General features: G+C 39.6%; 2 protein-coding genes across 6 annotated transcripts in view; both read right to left on the reverse strand.

Moving 5' to 3' along the window:
* Nucleotides 1–14,713, reverse strand: part of LOC145457657 (TBC1 domain family member 9-like) — a 26,226-nt gene extending 11,513 nt beyond the window's left edge. Inside the window, exons 1-17 of one of the 4 annotated variants that reach the window (XM_080335879.1) lie at nt 14,229–14,713; nt 7,747–7,895; nt 7,476–7,684; nt 7,280–7,409; nt 6,798–6,914; nt 5,820–6,001; nt 5,649–5,756; nt 4,836–4,941; nt 4,390–4,466; nt 4,201–4,327; nt 3,996–4,134; nt 3,261–3,382; nt 2,468–2,602; nt 1,894–2,109; nt 1,332–1,445; nt 1,063–1,191; nt 239–363 (exon numbers count right to left, since the gene is read on the reverse strand). In XM_080335879.1, the coding sequence (XP_080192005.1) occupies nt 239–363; nt 1,063–1,191; nt 1,332–1,445; nt 1,894–2,109; nt 2,468–2,602; nt 3,261–3,382; nt 3,996–4,134; nt 4,201–4,327; nt 4,390–4,466; nt 4,836–4,941; nt 5,649–5,756; nt 5,820–6,001; nt 6,798–6,914; nt 7,280–7,409; nt 7,476–7,684; nt 7,747–7,895; nt 14,229–14,457 (2,414 nt within the window). In that variant the 5' untranslated portion in view covers nt 14,458–14,713. The remainder of the gene's footprint in view (nt 1–238; nt 364–1,062; nt 1,192–1,331; nt 1,446–1,893; nt 2,110–2,467; nt 2,603–3,260; nt 3,383–3,995; nt 4,135–4,200; nt 4,328–4,389; nt 4,467–4,835; nt 4,942–5,648; nt 5,757–5,819; nt 6,002–6,797; nt 6,915–7,279; nt 7,410–7,475; nt 7,685–7,746; nt 7,896–14,228) is intronic. The other 3 variants (XM_080335881.1, XM_080335878.1, XM_080335880.1) reach the window with 3 other exon arrangements.
* Nucleotides 14,714–15,657: 944 nt separating this feature from the next.
* LOC145457484 (putative RNA-binding protein 46) lies at nt 15,658–22,742 on the reverse strand. Of its 2 annotated transcripts, none has more exons than XM_080335700.1 (12): nt 21,981–22,742; nt 21,730–21,869; nt 20,567–20,742; nt 20,397–20,509; nt 19,924–20,063; nt 19,675–19,869; nt 19,126–19,207; nt 18,923–19,020; nt 18,662–18,862; nt 17,464–17,671; nt 17,264–17,397; nt 15,658–16,264 (listed from the first exon to the last, which is right to left on the reverse strand). In XM_080335700.1, the coding sequence occupies exons 1-12, from the start codon at nt 22,069–22,071 to the stop codon at nt 16,175–16,177; spliced, it is 1,668 nt and encodes a 555-aa protein (XP_080191826.1). In that variant the 5' UTR covers nt 22,072–22,742; the 3' UTR covers nt 15,658–16,174. The 2 variants fall into 2 exon arrangements, with proteins under 2 accessions (XP_080191826.1, XP_080191825.1); XM_080335699.1 differs by having other exon boundaries at nt 17,255–17,397; nt 21,981–22,731.
* Between the last annotated feature and the right edge of the window lie 251 nt (nt 22,743–22,993).

The raw sequence follows: 22,993 nt of genomic DNA on the forward strand, positions 1-22,993 counted from the left end.
ATGGAAGATTCTCATTCCATTCCATACCATACCATGCCCTGTCAGCAACTAGTAGAGAATTGGAAACAACATCGTATATCAACAATCATATCGCAAAATATGACGTCACCGGCATGAAATTTCGAATAATCAGGGCAAAGAGAGCGCTTAGGATTCTGTTGGCACAGACTTAGTTGGCGTATTTTGATCAAAGTCGACACCAAGGCGCACAAATGAAAGCGTGAAGGGCGATTCATACTTGGCACGGAGTTCCTCTTTAAACAGTGAGAAGAGATCGCCGAGAACGTCCTTGTCAAATTTTGATTCCGGCTGGGCCGACCGGATTGCAGACTTGGCGATGGAGTCTTCTATCTTCTTTACCACCTGAAATTTTACCGTTTATCGAGTCATTTTGGGTTTGAAAGGTGGGTTATGATGGATCAAATGAAATGGGTCAAATGAAACAATGTTTTGGAGCACAGAGGTGGTCAAAAGCAATTATCGTTAATACTCAAGTAGAGGTAGCAATGCACAAATGACTAAAACCTTAGTATTTTAGGCCTAGTTTTGAAAACTATCAAGCAGAAGAGGAAGTTGTTTAAAATCATAATCACTGGACTATGCAGAGCAATTAGGCAAAACTTGAGTGCTCTGAAAGGTACAAGTACATCGTTACTGAACACTGTTGGATATGAGCTTCCGAAGCAAGCCTACGAGATTTCAGAGGTTTCATTCTCGTGTTACGTAACAACAGATATCGTCAGTTGGATTTGAAAGCTGGTATACTGGAAATGGCAGTGCCGCGTTGCAAATATGTACACTTTGTACAGCGTTCATGATCCTATATGCCAATGGTAGTGGTGTAATGGCTCAGGCGTTTGTTTCATTTTCCAGCAAAACAACATTAGATAACCCTGAGCTAGATGATTGCCCTCAAAATTGCTGAGGGCGAACGCTGCATAAAAACTTGGACCGGTTGGCAGTATGATGTTTAAACACATAGGATAATTGTGGACATGTAAAACTCACAGGTTCACACTTGGTGTTCGCTAACGTGCAACCCTAAAGAAATTCAGTGCACACCTTCAACCTTTGCGCGAACCGCATTTTCTCTATCGTAGTCTCGGATATCTCGGTGAAGCGCTCGCATGCGCGTTCGATGAGATCCCCGATGTCGCACGGAGGGAAAGATGGATCGGGATTCATTCGGACCTTAGACAAAATAGCACAGTTTCAACCGACTCTTCAAATTTCAATAGTAATTTTCTTCTCTGATGATTCTCGACACTGATTAGAATTGAAACAATCCGGGACATCAATCAAAGCATGCAAATTGTAAAAATCGTGAAAACCTGTAACGATGTCGGCGGGCTCACATCTTTATAGTCCCGGTTCCGTATGCTTCCGAGATACATTGATAACACAGTCATGGCCTCGCCGTCATCTTTACAGCTGATCAATTTTTCCTGTAAACGGAATGCAGGACAAATTCATCACAGTCGCGAAATAATTGTGTGTATCAACGCATCACTATCGACGCAAAAGAAAAATGTAATACCGTTAAGCAACGCACTTTGGGAAAAAGACATAACAGTTTTCAAGTCTTCACCATTGCGAATCAGTATTACACAGATCAACATTGTATTATTGTTAGCAGTATTGTTATTATATTTCCAATTTGTATTCCTGTTGATATTATAGTCCTGAGCTTCTGGTCATTGGCTATAGGGTCTATGTCAGGATAGCATGTGGTTTAAAAGGGCGATACCAATACAAAGTAATGATTAAACATAATCACAATTATGAAATCAATATTTAAAACTATTCACAGCTTTGTGGTTAGATATCCGTAAATAAGCTGTCGGAACATATGTGTAGAAATTCAACTCAAATACTTCCAAACCCCTATCTCACCATATTGATCCGAAACACTGTCAGGGCCAATTGAAATATGACCCTCGCCCCGTTGTAGAAGAAACAATCGATAACTTTCACCGCCGCGTTGAAAGGCATTGCACACAGAAATAAGGTAAGAAACCACGACAGAGACACAGTGGCGACGACGCCGAGGTTTTGAAGATGGTCGTGCAGTTTCGGTAGGTAGCCCTTCATCAGATCTTCGAAAACGCCCTGCAAAAACGTACACGGACAAATAGGAAATATTGAACGGTTAAAAATCGATTGGAACAAGGCCTGCGCTAGCCTCAAGCAACAATAGAAAAAATGAGAAAAAGACATGTGAAATCTCATTACGACTGCATTAGTTTTTTATTCTCTTGAAAGATTGCCATGTTATCGAGCAAAATAGCAGTACCAAGGCTTAGCTGATGGGTGCAGGTTTGCGACAGGTTTAAGACACCTTCAACAGCGTCATAATTTACCCCGTCACTCCCCACACCATTATTTACCCTGTCCCGAATCCAGTATCCTTAGGCGATCTTACTGAATTTTAACGATGAAGGAATTGATATTGAAACTTGTAAAATACCTGATCGACCAGAGCGCCGACGACTTTGGTGTTGTAATAATCGGGCAGTAGCCGTTCGCAAAGTGACACCAGCAGCCAGAACGCCTGTTCTTCGGTCGAGTATAATAAAAGCACAGAAGTCACAATGTTCATGGCCTGAAATGATAGAAAGATTGTGGAAATTATACTTAAACGACTGGCCGTCCATCTCAAATTTGATGCATCCTAAATACTACGCGATCATCAGAGTAGCCAGGATAAAATTTAGCAAGATCTTTTACAGTATGTCGAGACATCATAAATACATTGTGACATATTGAACGAAAAAGACATTGCAATGTCCAAGTAGAAATATAGAAGAATCAACGGCATCTTATGAGGAAACGTATTATTTTTATATTATGTTCACTGAATAAAACCAGTTCAACTTCAAAACATAGTCAATAAATTGTGTAACAGGCTCACTTAACTGATAAACAGTGTTTAAAGGCTTGTGTACGTGTACACCAAGTCACTAACTGTCGTAACAGACACACAGTGTTGACAAGTATCAATGCTAAACATTTGACAGATTTAGTGGGAAATTCACAACTATTGTATTTAATCACAACTATTGTATTGATTCGTTTCTTAAACCAGTTATATTTCATCCCTACATTGAAAATTGTAAAAGATCATATTACCTGCATCATATATTGCAGTTATTTGCATGAAGCAGGTAAAACATAATTCGAGTCGTAATTTAAAAAACAACATCGTTCAGTCTTTATGCAAGACCAAAAATCTACAGACAAAACAGAATCGAACAAATTACTTGGCAATATCCTATCGAAGGGTTACGGAATGCGTATGCAGTCAATACTCTTCTGAGTGCGTCGATGCCTCTCGATGACTGGAAGGCAGGATGTTCGGGTAGAGAACGATGCAAATCCCTCTCTGCGTAATATTGCAGTTGGAAGATATTGGAAAACGTCAAAACATCATCAATAGATCAATGATTTACATGCGTTTACAATCATGACATCGACCTTTCTCATCAAATCATTTTCGTTCATACGAGGCTACATCAATAAAGCAGCAAGTACAACAACATGAACTTGGAAGATGATGCTGAATCCACGGAAATAGCATTAACAACTGCTCGCCAAATATTCTACATATATAGCGACGAGGAAACGGGAACAATTTAAGTCTATAGGAGGTTGTCGGGAACCTTCTGAAAGACGAAAAGCTTACAGAACTATAGCTCTTCTATCGATTAGTCGCGCGGTTCTATTGTGACACAATGGAGTTGTCAAAAAGTGCAGGAGAGAGTCCTTTAATTACAACAAAACCTAAAATATGACGTCAAGGCATATGCGTCAAGCGAACGTATAACTTTCTACCAAGCACAATAAAATTGCAGTGCAAGCAGAGACAAGATAGCTGCAGCCTGCAGAGTGATACTTTGAAAGAAAAGTCTCGCCTAAATTCCCCAGCACACAAGTAGACCCAGCCATCAATACTGCAATTATCTCAATCAAAATGCAGATGAGATGACAGAACCAACCGATTTCATCCGTAGCGATGGTGCATTTCCCCAAAGACTGCTCCACAAGCGACTGGTAGTACCCCGGATGGCACCCCAACTCATTCACGGCGCCGGAAAACAACATCCAAATTTCGCCCCGGCTCGAATCAGGAATACCCTGGAATCACAACAGCGGTAAAAATCAAAACAGAACGCATTAAAAGAAATACTGCCATGATGTTACCTTCATCACCAATTCCTGAAGTTTCGGGGTGCGGTACATACTGACCCCCTTGCCGTATTCCTCAAAGTGCATCGACCATAAGTTCTCCTTCATTAGCTCCTTCGGATCGACATCGTCTGATCCTCTCCTAAGACCAAACATTATTATAGCACCCACCCCGTAAATACACAAGAACAAAATTCAACCCACCTGCAAAAGATAGTCCTCAGCGCAGGCTCGAACGTGGCAGGTGGAGACCCCGGCTCTTCACTCCCAGACTCGGAGTTCTATCAAAAAAATCCATACATAAACGTATCGTTGATTTGTCATACCAGCGTAGGTGGTCAAATTAGTCATAGTTGTTACCAATCATAAGTAACATTCTAAGCACAGAGCACATAGTAAAATTTCTTGCATACGGGTCTTAGTCTGATTTAAAGACAAGGGAATGGAAAAGTGATTAGAGTGCCAAATCCTGCTACAAATTCATGTTGGTTGCTTCTCATTTCTATTCTCACTTGTTACCAAACCAGTAATAGGCATGCTGATACAATTTTGTGGACAAACATTCCAATACTAAAAAAGGTGAATGATGCCGGTTAACTGCGATTTCACGTCGGCGATTCGCAAATTTAAATGAAAGCCACCATGTTTACCTGTTTCCCGTACCGGACGTGCGATGTCTTAGACAAAAAATCGGAAATCAACTCCACCAAATACTCCCGATCTTGCAGATGCCCCAATAAGAGTGTCGACTTGGTTCTGAAATAAGGAATTAAGATGTGTTCAATATTTTTTTTCACAGAGACCTAGCAATGTTTGAGTGATTTGATTCTGAATCTAGTATCACATACTATGACGCCACAAAAGTATGTTAGATTTGGAAAATTTCAAATATCAACCTGTTGGCCGAACACAAACAAAATATTCGCAGCAATTCACGATATCTAAGATAATTTGATATTTCGACCGCGCCATTTTGTTGCTTTATGTGCGAATGCTGCAGATTGATCACTGCTTCACGGAAAATGTCATTTCCCCTGATGCGTGTCGCCGTGTGCTACAACTGCTATACATTACGATGCTGTGGTACGACAGATTTACATTTCAAGGCTGGCTTTCCATGGCGGGATGGAAGTATTGAAACCGAAATTTACAATGATAATAAAACGTTCACTTGGATGAACCATATAATTTCAGTAATCAGAAATAAAAATAATGTCTTATTACTGGACTCTAATCATTGTGTCCACTACTGCACTAGTCGCAACAGAACATCGAAGAGAGAAATCCGATTTGGGTAGGCCGTTACAGGAAAGTAAATTCTCTGTCTAATCTAATTGAAAGACATGGGAAAGGACTCTCACATTCACAGAAAAACCTCAATCGGTCACTAAGATGCTAACTTTTCTTACGGCTTACATGCACAAGTGTCAAGCTTACATCAAAAAGCATCTAATCACGCTTACCTAATAGTAATCGATATAGGATTGGGCAAGGCCGCGGAGCTATTTGCCTTCTCGACGATAGCAATATTCCGCATGGGTATAACAATTTTGACTACATCTTCCGGAATCCTGCAGGACAAGACAGAGATAAGTTACAGGAAAAGCAACATATCGTCTCGCAGATCATCTTACCCGGCGAAACAAATGAAATTACGCGACAGATACAATTTTCCCCAAATGTAGTTCTTCTCGTAAGGGGCCCACACGGTGCATTGGATGTGGCCGTCCAGTTTTTCTGTTTTCGGGAGTCGGAATAACAGCCGATATTTTTCGCTACGTTCACGCGCGTCGAGGTCTCTTTTCAATGTAGAAGACTGAAAGTCAAAAGATTCTAATGAATTTCCAGGTACAAGTCTACGAACAATCAGAGCTTCAGGCTAAATCTCTGAAAAATCATCGAGTCAAGGTCGTACGCAGTATCATACATCAAGTGCGCTTTTGGGATCATAACACAATGTTTAAAACAATACATTTCAAACTAGACAATTAAACTTTATACTGTCACACAGATGTAACAATATCACTTGTGATGTCACAAAAGTCATCAAATCCAGTCGATATGAATGTTCCGCGAATTTCATTAGATAAATGAGACGTCGGTGTGTTGTGTCCGAGTCGAGTATCATTTGTAACGATTCTGGAGTAGTAGTTAGAGTACCGGAATGTTATGCCCTTCACACTCCGAGGTATTTTATTGATGAGGAATATGGTCTCGATCATTCCTTGTAACTTGAGAGCCTTGATATTTCTATTTGTTGCGAAATTGATAAAGTGCAAAGAAGAACTGATCTACTAGCCGGATATGGTCACAAGCACAACCGCTAGCAAATAGTCAAGGTCACAAAGAAAAACTTCTTGTGATGAAGGGTCACTGGCATTATTTTCTTTGCGATACATATTTGAACTTTATAACCATTATTACTGTTATTGCATCATTAGGCGGTAGGCTACTCAATTCAGAATGGAATCACCCGAGTACTCAATGTTGCCTAGTTCTATGAATGGCTCACCATTAGAATATCCTGTCACCATGCCTATGACCATTTGCGGAAGAGAAACAATTTTAAAGAGGCAACACTATAATCGCACTATTGTTATAGAGAATTCAACCTTTCGTTTCTTCTTCGAACTTTTCTGCGAAGACCGCGGCTTGTTCGCCAACGCTAGATCTTCCTCAAAACTCTCCTTGTCGATAATTTGACGAACGGAGATATTGGCAAGCTGAACCTGCGATCGGTTTTCAGTCAGCATATTTTAGTAGTAGACTTCACATGCTAATCAGAGAACTATAATACGCGCATGTTTAATTATCGGATTAGCGTACCACATACGGATCAAATACTGCCACTCCCAAGTAATGCGTGAATGTGGAATGATGTCCCTTGCGCATAGCATTGGTGGAGATAACTCAGGGTACTGTGACAGCGGTTTTTTATGGATGATAAATTGACGCAGTTAGTACAAGGAGGGTGAATATTAAACACCAAACTGAAATGCCAAGTAAATTCATTTCGAACATTCAAACTCAAACATTCCTAATCCAATTCCACGGAAAGAATGAATTAACGCTGTTTATCGAACACAGTATTTACCATCAGCTTGTGTGTTTCGTTGACATTGGTAAACACTGAAAAATTGTAGACCTGCTCGCGTACATAAACACATATGCTTTCCGGCACAAGCATCGTGTGTGTCTTTTTCAGCTCCGTTATGTCAACCCATCTGGAAAACGTGAAAATGCCTTGCCTCAGTTACGCGCAAAACAATTTGAAACACTTGACGCACTACCTTATCACAAGTTTTGTCTGGATTCCTAAAATGAACGAGTAGAAACTGAGGTGGTTGATGCTGAGATACATCCACCCCTGCCTTGGAATCCTCCCTTTCCAGTAGCTACAAGAATAATAGTTGACCAGTTTCTCCTCTTCCGGCATTCCGAATATACGACGGAACTTCATCGTCGCTTCTTGAAACTTTTTGCTGTTTTGCGACAAGGTCTGGAAAAGAACCTGTTAGCAGTCTATGCGTTCACGTTGGATAATGTAAGTGACGTCTGCACCTTTGTGTTTTCGGACGTTGCAGCTAGGCTTCGTATTTTCCCCAACACGAATTCCGTGACATCGTCGTCATTTTCGAATGTAGGCAGCGTTTCCATCACGTTTTGTTCCAGCCATGTCCACGATTTATGTATTTCGCTCTTGGAAGAGCCTAAACGAATATTTGAGAGTGAATAATGACGGTGGTTATGAATAAATGGACTTTGAAAATGAATATTGGGCGGATGAATATTTCTACCTCATCGAAAGAAACATCTTAGTAGAATTTACGTGAGAGCATAATGCCATTTCATACAGATATAATCCATAGGAGGAGCTAATAATGTACTGGGTTGATGACCACTAATTGCTATGAACTTGGTATTAGGATATTGCTAACACTGTTCACCGACAACGCGTCTAGCTAGGGCAGTGGTCGGCAACCTTTTTCGTCCGAAGAGCCATATTGACCGTATATTTTCCATTTTACCTCTCAGAGAGCCATACATGTCAAACAACTACTACGTCACAATTGAAAAATCGTGACGTCATGGTAGCGCAAATTTGACATCACTACATGGGATTCGTTGTTTACACCGTATTTTCTCAGTCAAAACTCGTACAAATCATGCTGGCTGCCTTATTTGAATAATGAGTATGCAAAACTTGAGCTACATAGATTTTTGCAAGTAATATATTTTTAATTGTATTGCACTCAGAGGCATAGCCTATGATATTTTTCGAAGCTCGAGACGCATAACATTCAGATTTTCAACAGACGTAGACAACAAGAAATGTATGAATCTACTTTTAACATGCCTTTTACAGTTAGTTAGGCTTACCATATTTTGGAAATCTAAAAAGAGGACACTTTTCCAGAAATCTGAGACTTGCAAAACCGGAGAAGAAAAAAAAGGTCAACTTTTCATCAGACCTCAGATCGCCGTTTGTCACTCCGAAATACCCGCCGGAGCGTCACTTCTGTGCTAATTTACGGCATATCACTCGCATTTTGCTCTAAATGTGACCTAAATTTTCAAAAAAGAGGACAAAATCTCAAAAAAAAGGACAAAAGGGCGTCCTCCGAGGACACTTTCAAAAAAGTCAAAAAAAAGGACAAATCCTCTTAAAAGAGGACGTATGGTAACCCTACAGTCTTTTGGGGTTGCATGGTATTTCTTTTTTGGTTGATAAATCGTCAAGGTTAAGCCTCATACTAAATTTGAGACTTTCGTCAGTTATACGAGATAGTAAGTTCGTCTCATAAGTACCCATGATGACATACGTAGGTGGAGCCAAGTATGATCACTATACAATAGTATACATACCGGCACCCATTTGTGATCTGTCAGTTACATGGGGTTAAGGGAGGCAAGTGAGGCAGTGCCTCACCTGTCCACTAGATTTTGAACAATTTTACTACCAAAATCACGCAACTTGCAGCCTATTTATTGTTAGAAAATAAAGTTCGAAACAGAGGCTAAGGCATTGTGATAGCGAGATTCATCGTAAATATCATAGAATGTAAAATAACTGATCTTATTCGAATGTAATTGTCGCACTGATTCCGATTCGGCTTCTCAATTTTTAAAGTATTCGGCGGTAATATTTGCACAGCACGCCTACATTTTAACAGCGACTACAAAGCTACGTTATCAATCAAGAAAGTGGATAGCTATGGCGTTGTTTGTAATTTGAATTTGTAATTGTGAATGTCACTTCCACGGCAGTTTATTTCTCGCCGGAGATCAGAAAGACAATGCATATTTTAAAACTGCATTGTGATACAGACGCCGCCATGTCTCCTATAGTCTCTCTATGATCAATGAATGGATCGTGCCATTCAAGATTTCGTACCGAGTACATCGCATTTGCGAGTGATACTGCTCGCCGGCGCGACAGCAACCTAAATTTGAGGATTTTTAAAAGGGGGTCCGAACCCCTAACCCCAAAAACGTCACATTATTAACCTCTCAAAGACATTTTTATACTGCCACGAGAATAATTATACTACTCGTGATGCTGGAGATTTAATAACAAGTTGCTGCAATATTGATAAATAAAGCACAAAAATAACAATTTCACAAAGAGCCATATCTTATGCCCGAAAGAGCCATATATGGCTCGCGAGCCATAGGTTCCCGACCACTGAGCTAGGGTGATATGAATATGTATCTTTGACTCTGACTAAAATCATACAAAACATGCTCCTCCGACGCAATTATTTATCATGCTATAAATTATACCAAATATTAACCGCCACGTTTTCCTTTCATTTGAGAAACAGTGATGATGACCACACACTATGTATATTTGTATAATTCAAAAAAAAATGATATTCGTTTTACAAGTTCTTTTTATATAGATATGGGTCATAAAGATTGTGTACGAGTATGGACGTACGGAATATTTGAAATAAAATGACTATTTAGAGCTATAGATTATAACCAGAAGTTTTGATCAAATGGAAGTCATTAATAGCAAGCACAATTGTTTAACTGGAATTTAGACATGGATTCCACAAAACAAATAATATTTTTGCCGTGACCAATGCTCACTTGACAGTACTAATTTCGCTATCTGATATTTATTGTGAAGTCTAACAGAACGTCGCTAATTTACCGGCAATGTAACCATGATATCATATTATGATATCATGATATCATATTATTTTAGCGTTGACAGACGCAGATTGACGGGTGCTGTACATTGAAATTAACTGAAAATGCATTTCATTACTACATCACACTATTATGTCGTTATTTGACAGCTCTTTATAGGTTCACACATTCCAGCACCTAATGCACCAGTACTCGGGGGATTATACGCTGAGTAATATTGAACTTATTGCAATTTATACTCGACTATGAGCAGTTATTTGATGTTAGTAAAACCGTGTCGAAATTTACTCTTCACAGAGACGATGTATAAAGATCTATGACCAGAAGAACTTAAGATATGACGGATATTCATCCATGCATTTGACGCTAAGTCTGCACGAATTCTATTTCCCTGTTTTCAGAAGCGGCCTTGGACGGCTTTAGACATAACTAATATCCCTCATTTTAACATTCATATACAGAAATTGACTATAACTATTTACAGATACAAACAGTCTATTAGATTTTGTGGCATATTCAGAGGTCTATCAGAGCCGCAAGAACGCTACCTTGGAGCCGCAGTTGGGTATCACTGCTATACGATATCTAAAATAGCCAAAACATCTCAGTAACCATTAAATCAAATCCCAAAATCATTTTTCACCTCCCTGACCATGAAAGACGCTAACTTGACCTTTGACAAGGTCCAATCAAGTCAAAAGAGAAAATACATTGAAAACCAGTTAACATATAGGCTCCCATACTGCCTTACTGTGACATTATAGGAAACTTAAGGTATTGGCTTAAGCTCGTTAGGTAATTAGAATTTAGTTTGAATGATGGAGGGTAATTGGTAGTAGTGTTTCAATTTGTAACTCAGGATGTGAGTTAATCCGTGTCAGTTCTCCTGGCCACTGTAACCACTACCTCGGAATTTTATGAAAATTGGTATGCTTACAGAACTTTATTTTCTGATCTGAGAAAAGGAGATATTATCAAAATCGGTCAAATAGAATAGAAGATATGGCCCTCCAAAAATTGCTGTTTTTGTAATCGCTCAGGCGGAAAAAATGCTAAAAATTTAGACATGTAATTTAAATTTGCCATATTTTGGTCAAATTAGGGGTGCTGAGGGTGATACTTTCAAACTTGGTCATTTACACCCTACTTCATACTTATACCCCTTGCTCGACACCTGAGGTTGCATAGCTTGACCTGTGACCCCATGATTTTATTCGCACCTTCAGAAATCACTCACGCGTGACGGCATTTTCAATTGCAAATATCTCTTGCTGACCAGGTGGTAACACCAAGTTTGAGGTGTCGTTGGAAAGCTCATGTAAAGGACTTTTGAAATCAACAATAATACTAGTGGGGAATTAATCGAAACAATCCAAAAATTTGTTGTAAAACAGTCTTTAAAAAGTTGTCACGTTTTTGAAAATTTTTACTATTATACATTCATAACAGGCTGCAAGCCTATTGATTAAGTCTTGTATTTCTAGTATAGGTTCCGTTTTCGAAGTTGGTTCTCACAAAAAGGTTTTCCACTACCAAAAACAAAAATTAAAAATAGATCATATTTTATCAATTGAAAATTGGATATGTCAAAAGAAAAATGTAATCTCAATGTTAAAGCAAAGCTTGTCAAGGTTTTCAAGGTGATGAGATGCCAGAATTAGTGGAGATGGCAGACAAATAAAGTGAAGCAACTTTCGAAAATATAATAATATAATATAAAAATAATAATATAAAAAGAAAAATCAATAACCCAAATTCATCAAGAGCTCAAATCATTCGAGTCCTAACAATGGCTCCAGAAAATCTCAAAATTTTTGAGCAAATGAAAGGTTGGTGAGAGATGCCAAAGAGCAAGAAAAAGACAATGAAGTTTGTTCTTTGCCAGCACCACGAAAAGGAAAGTAACTTTCAGAAGAAACTAGGAACTAACATGCATATAACATGTTTCAATCTAAATTCACTTTTAGTCTATCTGTCAATTACTTTGTATGGAGGGTAATCGGTATAATTCAAACAGATAATTGCTCACATAGAATGTGTTGACAATAATTTTAAAAAGATTTTTAAGAACGTAAGGGAATTTTGCTGCACAGTTTGAGTTGAATACACAATACTTTGAAGCAGATATCAGAATACTGGATGTGTCCTAGATGCTTCTACACTAACTCACCATTTTGGTCTTAATTGAGAGCTAGTCCAATATTTAAATCAGGGTTTCGCTGTTTAAACAGGGCCTTTAATTTTTTCAGAGTACATAAAAGTTGATGTATTTCTTGATACACATTCTTTTTAATGCCAACTCGGTCTTTCATTCCTATCATCATCCTGCTACATTCGTTGTTTTAAAAAAAAAATTACAACCTTTTGAATTTTTTCCTCCTTTTCGTGGTGGTGGCAAAGAATATCCGTTGTCTTTTTCCTAACTCTTTGGCATCTCTCACCATCCTTTCACTTACTCAAAAATTTTTTTTCTTCACCAATGTTACTGGAGCCATTGCTAGGACTCGAATTTTTGGAGATCTTGTTGAATTCGAGTTACAGTACTTCTTTTTTCCAAGCCTGATCCATTTCTATTTTTCACTTTATCTGGCTCTACTAATTCAACTTGAAATACCCTAACAACTTTGCTTTACAATTGAGATTTATTTTTGAATTTTTTGTCTTGTCCCATTTTTAATTAATATAATAATAATACATTTTGAATTATTGATGATTTCTGCTTTTGGTAATGGAAAAACTTTTTGCGACAACCAGCTTCCAAAACAGAACTTATTTTACGAATATTCATGCTACAAATATAAGACTGACACCTGTTATGTTAAGTAAAATTGCAACAATTTTCAAAAACTCAACAATTTTTTCAAGACTGTTTCACAACGAATTTTTTAAATGATTCGATTAATTCCCCACTAATATTATTGTTGATTTCAAAAGTCCTTTACAAGAGCTTTCCAACGACACCTCACACTTGGTGATACCACCTGGTCAGCAAGAGATATTTGAAATTGAAAATGCCGTCACGCGTGAGTGATTTCTGGAGGTACAAACAAAATCATGGGGTCACAGGTCAAACTATGCAACCCCATGTGCCAAAAAACGGGTAAGAGAATGAAGTAGGATGTGAATGGCCAACTATGAAATTATCACCTGTTATACCCTTAATTTGACGTGAATATGGCAAATTCAAATTACATGTAAATTTTATACATTTTTTCCGCTTGAGCGATTACAAAAACAGCAATTTTTGAACGGCCATATCTTCGATTCTAGTTGACCGATTTTGATGAAATTTGTTCTTCTGAAATCAGAAAATGAAGTTTTCTATGCATGCCAATTTTCATGAAAAACTGCAAAAATTGGTTACATTTTTACGTTTTTCTGGTGAACTCGACATGGAGTTACTCGACAGCCAAGCCCAATATTAAACCACACAATAAAGAAGTGCCACACATCACATGATTCTGAATAGTTTGCACCCGACAAGACAAAATAATTAAAAAAGAACCATAAATGAAATAAACGACTATACCGGTATGCCGAAAACACATCAACGTTACCTCAGGAACATCAAGCGTAGGAATAAATCATGCCATACAGCTAATTGGAACTATTAGGCCTATACAGATGCTATTTTCATTTCCTCAGTAGCGTAGGTTAATTTGGAAGGTTAAGAGTGTTCTTATCATTCATGCCCAATTGCGCATTGAGCATGCAGCTGAGTTGCGCAGAGATTTACTCTCACCGATGGAAGGGTGACTCTTACTATTATCGTATTGACTATTGATAAGCTGGCAATATGTTTTAATTTTAATAATGTGATTTAATTGAAGGAATCGACTAATTGAAAATAGGAATTAATGTAAGAAATCAGTATATGGCTTTACCTGAAGCGATTATGTAGCATATGTCTGAGCTTGGAGTTTGGTGCAAGAGCCGGTAAGGGGCAACTTTCGCGCTTGAGTCGAGAACAGTGTCCAGTGTATTGACAAGAATGGAGCCAATCCCTCGATCAGCATGACCTTTTCTTCTTTGCAACAGGAAATATGTGTTTGCTCTTTCCACAGACCACAATGCCTTGGCGACTAGTACTTCCTGTGGTTCCACCCAGCTCATAATTTCAATATCGATGTACCTTACTTACTCCATACTGTGACTGAACAACAACAATAACGGAGTGCGGTTGAGCGGTATAAGGGCAAGGAACAAAAAGTGCAACTATGTTCTCCTTAAACACGAACTGACCGTACGTAATGCTTGGATAAATTACTTTTAAAAGCTTCTTGGAGGTATAAAACTTCAACATACAATTGAATAGTTTATTCATATTGAAACGAAACCGAATACTCTAGGCTGGCGAGTGTATAAATTAGCCTACTTTGCTGTTTGCTGTGCTAATCCTTACCCCAGCGTACCGAAAGGGTGATCCTACATTGGCTATACTAGCAATGTCGGTTATGTCAGCAATGTCAACAAATACTTCGCCATGTTTCCATTCCATACTATGCTTTGTCACCCATATATTTTGTATCTTCTATATCGAATTATACATTGTCTGTCTTGAGCGGACGCAAATACACGTGCCTGCGATCATGATTATTATTGAGGTTGGGCTAAATCAGGGGTTAGTAGCTAAGGTTGGGGCAGAGAATGAGTTGGGTAAATACATATGACGTCACAATGTATAAGAAGTAAGAGGCAAAGCGCCACTGGGAACACTTCGTAAGGCCGATTAGATTTCTTGTCGACTCGACGCAATGGACTCACGCATAGTGGAGTCCAAAACATTGTTTTGTCGATTTGCGGTTTTCATTAGGTCGATGAATAACAAATTCGCTCGTTATCTTTGGTGTTGTAATTTTATATGTGCGAGTGGACTGACATTTTTGTTCGTCATGTAAAAGGACCTAGAGAACTTATCCTACAGGTTACCCGGAAGTTACGTCCAACAGCTTCTCATGCGGATAGGGACGTATCGTAATTTCTGTAAAGTATCCTCAGATCTACTGCGTTTTCGAAAACCTCTCACCCACAACAGAACAGCAACACGCCCTTCATGTATTTACCGTAGTTCCGGCACACTAGTATGAGTAAATTGGTGAAAGATCCCTGACCGAGGGGTCTCGTACATCCACTCATATTGTGATTGTTTCAAACTGGCACACTGTTCCGTGTAAGAACGAAATTTACGATAAATTAGTGCTCTCAACACTCCTTCCTATCCCTAACTTGTTGACAAAGCAGACGAGTCTACTGTCGATGGACTTGAGCATAAGGCTTGCCCCAACCCACTGAGTACTAAATCGTTGCATGAAATTGTTACATAATGAATATGTCTCTTTAGCTCAAAATTCACATTCCATCAAAAAGCCAAGCAACAATAAATAATGACAACAAAACGAACAATTGAAATCCCAAACTATCGTAATACAAACAAAAAAACACACGCGGCCAGCGGTCGCGTTTCATCATAATAGCATCCATCCAGAAATCACACTCGGCGAAAATCTAAAAGGGGCAAATTCCATGATTTAATTTGGAAGCCACGCGTACAGCGCAGATTTCATTTGTTGCAGTTGATTCCTTATAATTTCATGAAACAGTACCGAATTGTCAGGCTTGATCAATGCCTCATAAAATCTTTCATTAATAGGGTCGGCTATCCGCAAGATATGGTCGGCAAGGTATTAAAACTGATTGTGGTCCAACAATCGGGGACCTAAATAGAGCATGAAACTTTAAATTGATTGTCTTCAAGAAGTCTGTGATTTGATTTGTCTTCATCCACAATTTTTCTTTGGCATGGAGGGGGGACGGAGTAGATTCGGGGTTATTATTGATTGATGTTGAGTGATTCGGAACGAGGCTGTTGGTAAAATCGCATTGACATCGGAAAATCGGGCTTCATGGCTGCGCCCGCCATCTGCAAAGGAAGATGCTGGTATATTACTCGACTGCAATTAAGACAAAGTGGCCATCGTTGGTACTCAAGTGAAGTAGCAGTAACATAAATCTACTCATGTAGAAGTAGGTCGTAAATGTATAGTGTGTCAAGCAGGGTTGTAGCCAAGTCACAAGGTTCCGAGTCATTTCTAATTCACCACCGAGTCCAAGTCCATGAGTAGAGGATCAAGTCATTGTTTTCCTACTGTTCAGTTTTGAGTTCAATTCACTTTTTTCAACTCTGCTCGAGTAATATAGAATGGCTTGCATTCATGATATCGTAATTTGCCGAAGTCCTAACAGTTCCTGGCCCTATTTTCCAAGTGTCATGACTGATAGACGAAACACCAATAACTTGGTGACTTTACCATTCTTCAAAGTTACAATGAAATGTCTGTCTTGGCCATCTTAGTCTCGAGTCATTTTACGCATTTGAAAAAATGACTAGAGTCAAGTAGAGTCACCAAAAAATCGTGGCTTGAGTCATTACAACTTTGCTGTCAAGTACAAGTAGCTCTTTCCAAGTAAATAAAAAACTAAGTATCTTAGGTTTAATCTTACTTAACAAACTGAAAACTGTTTATTAGAACTAGTCTAAAACCTAAACGGACTTGACTATTCTAAAAAAGTAAAATAACGATTTTTAATGCATGCCAACGCCACTCAAAGTACAATTAATAGGTCTGAGGAGTACTCAAGTACTTCAAAGAAGTAGGCCGAGTTGCAGACTTTAACCAGCATGCACAGAGTCCGCATTGCCCAGTTGTCAGGCAATTGCACTCGTGTACTACTTTCCACCTGACAAAATGCAATATGCAAGTACTTCAGCTTTCGAAACTGTTGAAGTAGTGGTCAAACAACGTAAACAGTTGAGCAAGTATTAGAGGTAGACAAAGTCGAATCGAGAACGTTGAAAGCGTAGAAGTACTTCGTTACAGAGTCTACGACCTAAAGTTGCCAAATCTGTTACCTTCATTACATTGTCATTGAAGTCTGGACGAAAACCACCAGGCCCAGATGGAAACATATTGTTCGCGGGCGCTGGCCCGGTTCTGTTCTGGGGGTAGGGCGGTTGCAGAAGCAGAGTCTCCAGCTTACACTTCAGCCAAGGTTCTTAAAACAAAATCGGCACCGAGCAATCGCACAAAAACGCCACGCGCGTACACAAATGATACAAACCAATGTTATCAATCACGTGCTGTGCAGCGACGCGTTTCGCCTCTTCCACTGTGTCGGAAGATATCGGCGGCATGAACGTTTTGTTGCCGAAAGCGACCTGGTAAACGTACTTCGACTTGCACTGCCCGTGCAGCTCGTCCAAAAAGAGGGTGTAGTGGGGACCGCCGGCGCCGAGGTTGATTCTGTTGCAGAGTTCGCTCAGCAAGGTCTGTGGCAGGCAGAAGGTCAGAACTTAAAAGTGCTACGCGACGAGACGTAATACCGTACATTTCAACTCATTCGAAGGTAGAAATGTCAAAACTACTAAAATTTGTGGAAACAGGTGATCAAAGTAGTCGGATTTGCTACTCGAGTAGAGGCAACAGCATGAATCTCTACTCAAGCACAAGTAAAAAAAAACAGATCTCAAAAGTACTCGGTAATTTAAAAAAGTTGATCCGGTTGTGGCATTGCACACATATCGGCAGGGTGGAATCAAAGTGACTTATGTCCAGTTTTCAAATTTTGAAGGTTCATTTTTGAAACTTGAAAAAAATTAAGTTTTTGGTTATGTCTGTTTCATTACTTCAAAGTTAATCGGGGCCAATATATGGCTGAAAGAGGATGAAAACGTTACGTAAAGTCAATTTTCTTAAAATGTGTAAAATGGACATGAGTCACTTTGATTCCACTGCGACGATTTATACAATCAGTATGAAACGGACATTCATAAGAAGCAACCAAGTCCAAGTAGTGCTATCATTCAATACGTAAAAACGATACCGCAATCGTAACAACAATATGAAAACTTGAATCAACGTCAGGCTGGAAGTTGTGAACTATTGATAATGCACAGAGAGACACAACGTGATGAAGGGTACTGATTACGTGATCGGATTAGAGAGAGAGAGAGAGACATTTTATTGCTTCGTCAACCTGAACATAAATAACAAAACAAAATTGAGTATGTAAAAAATACCCAAAAACACATCCACAATAATACTTGGGTGTAAAGGACTGTACACCGGCACACACAGGTGCCTGCGATATGATCCTTATGATGTTCAGTGTTCACGTCAATCCGGAACCCTGGAGGCTATGGATATCCCTGGTATACCAAATCACAGAAGGCTAATCAATAGATCTCGCGGGTATCGAAATGACTTGCGTATTGACCCAGCCCAACCATGCGAAATCGATATTTAAACTTTGTACTCACCACGGGGCATTTGATGTTGGCGATATGATCCAGAGTAAGCGCGGGTCTCAATTTCCTATTGAGACTTGAAGAACCAAACATATTCATATCGCTCTGCATTCCGGTTTTGTTCTCCACCGGTTTCGGAAAGCACGGGTCGATCTGCATATTACTACCCGGCACGCTAGCACTTCTACGAACAGGAAAGTTCGTCTGCATGCTCTTAGAAAACATAGACAATTAGAATACAGGAACAAAACCGACGATAAAGCCTAAAATAACCTGCATGTTCCCGTAAAATGGTGCCGCTTGTTCCATTGCAGTTCTACAATCGGGCGGATTCATGGCGTGCGTAGGCGGCATCGGTCTCATACAAGCATCTGCCGATGACATTTAGTTCATTTTAACAGTGTTTCGTGGTGCGAATTTCAGCGGAATAACGGGTAGAGCAGTATGCGGAAGATCGGCATGCCGGCAAAACTTACTTCCGATCCTCTTTAGCGATACGTCCGATTTTGCCAAAGACACGTGCACCTCTTGGCCGTCGATAAACTTTCCATCCATCATCTGCGAAATGCAAACACGTGTTTGGAATCGACAAAGCAATGCATAAATTTGAAACTGCTCTAACAAAACGTGCAAGCAAACGAGAATCCAAAATCTTGTCAAGTACGCAGGACACATGAGCTGAGCTGGTCACTAACGAAGCAATTCTACGTTTTCAAAGTATAGACTAGTACTCACTACTCAGGAAGGTTTTGAATACTTGTACTACTCTGGTGATTATGATTTTAGACTACTAAAACTTAATGGTTATGTTGGCAAAATTAGGCCTAGAATACTTACATTTCAACTTGGAAAGTGCTTTTTCTATTTGTACTCGGGTAAATCTACGATGTTTCTTCTATTTCAACTTGAATACGAACTACCTTGACCACCTCTGGTTTTACACTATTGCAAAACCACTAATGCACATAGCGTGACCGCCTCAATTTGACCATTCCAGCTTTGCATCAGCTACAACCAGTACACACCTTGACCGCGTTCATGGCGTCCTCCTGCTTATGAAAATGCACCGAAGCAAAGTCCTGATCTTGGTTCCGATTGACAATCTCGATGGATCCCGGCTTCAGATTGTTAAATGCAGACCACACAGAGAACTCAGTGGTTGTCTGCCTCAAGTTGCGAACCATAACGCTCCGGCAGCTCACAGACGTGTCACACTTCACCTGATTTTGAAACGGATTAGCACGAACTGGGATAAGTTTACTAAAATAGCATACATCAGATTCTGGATCGGCCCAATCCACAGCCACTTCATATCCAAACAAGGTGATACGTCCGGGTATCAGTTTACGCCTTGCCATTGCAGCTGCACGGTGACTCGCGTACTCGACGTAGGCATATCCTCTATTCTGTTCGCCTGGCAACATGCATCGGATTAAATCGAGATGGGCCAAAGTATTTCTCACACTTATGACCAACAGATTTTCAGGGATCAGCTCCAGGATACAAATTTTAGATGTAAACAGAAACACTTGACACCACAGTACAAGGTTGTAAAGTAGTGTCAAAATGATACAAGACGCAGCAGATAACAGTAGAAGCATAGCACCTTTCCTTCGTGGTGATATAACTAGAACTGGGGTTATGTAGCAAATTCAGAGATTTCACTAAAAAGTCATCATATCAGCAAATAGATGTACCGGTAGGCCTAATACAGCATATCATTAGAAAGAAATCAAATTGACATTACCTGGATTAGTGCCGGGATCAATGATAACATCTGATACATCGTCAGTTATTTCGGACATGGCGATACGAATCTCCTCCCTGCCTTTATCTTTGGGAATACTCCCCACAAACAGTCTTGGACAAAAAGCAGTCCTCAACGCAGAGCAATTTGTTGTATAAAATCAACCATACCTGCAGTTATCCACACTCCTGCAGACTCCAATTTTTAAACCGGGACGAATCTCATAATTGTCGAGTCTTTTAATGGCTCTGTTGGCCTCCTCTTTGCAGCTGAACGTCACAAACGCATATCCCCGGTTGAAGCCGCTGAAGTCCATCATCAAACGCAGCTCGTAGATGCGACCCACCTAATATAAAACGGCGGCATACTGTTTCGATATCAGCCGGATTGGGCTATTCAGCAGATTAGATCAACAATCATATTCCAGTAGTATGATAATGGCAGCTACTTATATAGACATGGAGCAGGAAAATGCTATAAGTATTTTATGAAGTTGATGAAAACTACTTATCAAGTAGGATAGCTGTACAATGTAGGAAAGCCCTACAAGTCATATCGAGTAATTGTATGCATTTTGACTCGAGTCAAGTCAAGTCGACATGTAGGAGACATGATTCAAGTGATTGCAATTTGCAAGATGATTAAGTACAGATTGAGTCGCTACTTGTTCTGAATCAGCATAAGGGAATTACATCGTTCACACATACCTAGAACTGCTAAACAACGTAGGCACTGCATAGCTCAAGTCTATGATGAATATCATCCAAGTAGAGGATGAGTACAAAACCTCAGAGAGTTGGAACAGAATATGATGCAATAAAATTTACAAATAACTCCAGCTGAATAATAAACTAAGACCCGGTCCAACAGGGATATTTGTAGTTCTGGAATCTGTATTTTCACCCCAAAGTGACTCATAACGCCATCCAAAATATATTATACGGCAGAGAAGACCCTCTCACTTGGAATTAGGACCAATCGTATAGGAGTGATGATGTCATTGAACAAGCTGATAAATATCAACTGCAGCTGGCCGAAACCGACATTTTCCAGGAAATGGCAATTACTGACCACCTCATCTCTGTTTGATTTCAGTCAGTAGGGAAATAAATTCTTTCTATAGGCTAAAAGAATATAGAAATTTGGAACGAAATACTTGAAATTTATCCAAAAGGACCTCGCCTATGATAAGCTAGTTTACTTTGTGCTTCGTATTATAACGAACATTGTGCCACTATATTGGACAAGAATATATCCAACTAAATTTTGAACAGTGAGACGTAGATGTACCGTAACAAGAACAGCATATTCAAAGCATTATTCAGACCCTTACCTCTTCGAAGACGGGCACAATTTCATCCTCGAATAAATCCCTGGGAATTTTTCCTACAAAAACCTCTGATCCTCTAGGAGGGGATGGGCCAGACCAATTAGGATTCCAATATCGCCGTTGACCGTTGCATTGCTGCATCCCTTAGAAAACAATCCTTGTGTACTGAGGATAACACAATGCCAGGTATGTAGTCATTGAATTTTTACAGAGATTCAATTGCATTCAATTGACAAAATAACACTTGGACTTACGGTATCCGGTTCTGTTTTCCAGTTCCAGTAACCTCGCCATTACGGCTTCATTGGTTGGCGAGTCCAATGACTGACTGCTATCATTAGACATTTTACTATATTTGCCGAAAACACCTGAACATGTTCAAATTTACAGCCACATAGCATTTGAAACAAAGTTAGAACGGAGGGCATGGGTGTTAGTTAAGCCATGGGATAAGGAAACGACATAGTACCAGGATTCCAACCTAGGCCTAGACCAGTACGATTGATTTCTCTTGTGAGAAGTCACAGCAATACTTAAATATCAGGGTACAGCACTGATCAAGTATTTTCAAATCACTGTATACATATGTACAGGACAACCACTTTCAACGGAACAACAGTTATAGACCTACCATAGGTCATAACCCTGAGGGTTTAAGAGCAGAGCAGTTGAAATTAGTAGCTGGAGCTACCATTCACCCATATTGCTGCTAAGTGCCAACTGCCATTTCGCACGGAGCTGTAATAGGACTGGAAAACCAGATTTTTGTCAATGTCATAAGCTACAGTTGCATTTGTAGGATCAAATTGCGGGATGCGTGGTTAGCGTCGTGCAAGGTGTCTTGAGCCTTGTCATCACTCTAAGTTAGTGGTGGAAAACGCACGAAAATATTATCAGCAAGTTTTCCTTTCGAAGGAAATAAGGTAAGTCTACCATGCAGTACCGTAACATTTCCAGGTATGTCGGTATGACATAGGAAGTATAACAATGAACAATATTGGCAATAGATTCTCGTTCCAACCAAAATTGTTCAATTTTATTGTGAACTATGTGAATGTTCATTAAAACTGACGGTGAGACTTGCAACGACGAAACAAAACCCAACATACGAACAAAATGAAAGTTTGAATCGCCAGATCGACGGGTGTTCGAATTCGAAATCCTGTAGGCTGACAAGCGCGCGACTGGCGCGAGCAGAAAACACTGAAAACAATTTTTCTATGCGGTAAAACTATATTTCAGCTCTGTCTGGCAAGCCGTAATCATT

Source organism: Botryllus schlosseri, chromosome 15 (assembly GCF_051294905.1).
Source record: "Botryllus schlosseri isolate E-star chromosome 15, Bs_hap1, whole genome shotgun sequence".
In the NCBI taxonomy this organism is placed as follows: Eukaryota; Metazoa; Chordata; class Ascidiacea; order Stolidobranchia; family Styelidae; genus Botryllus; species Botryllus schlosseri.

Bases quoted from the DNA above. Each gene is read 5' to 3' on its own strand.
- LOC145457484 (XM_080335699.1), bottom strand. From the start codon at position 22,071: ATGTCTAATGATAGCAGTCAGTCATTGGACTCGCCAACCAATGAAGCC. The intron at 21,870-21,980 runs GTAAGTCCAAGT...TTGTTTTCTAAG, and splicing joins GGAAAACAGAACCGGATACC to GGATGCAGCAATGCAACGGT. The intron at 19,021-19,125 runs GTAAGTTTTGCC...TGTCATCGGCAG, and splicing joins ATCGCTAAAGAGGATCGGAA to ATGCTTGTATGAGACCGATG.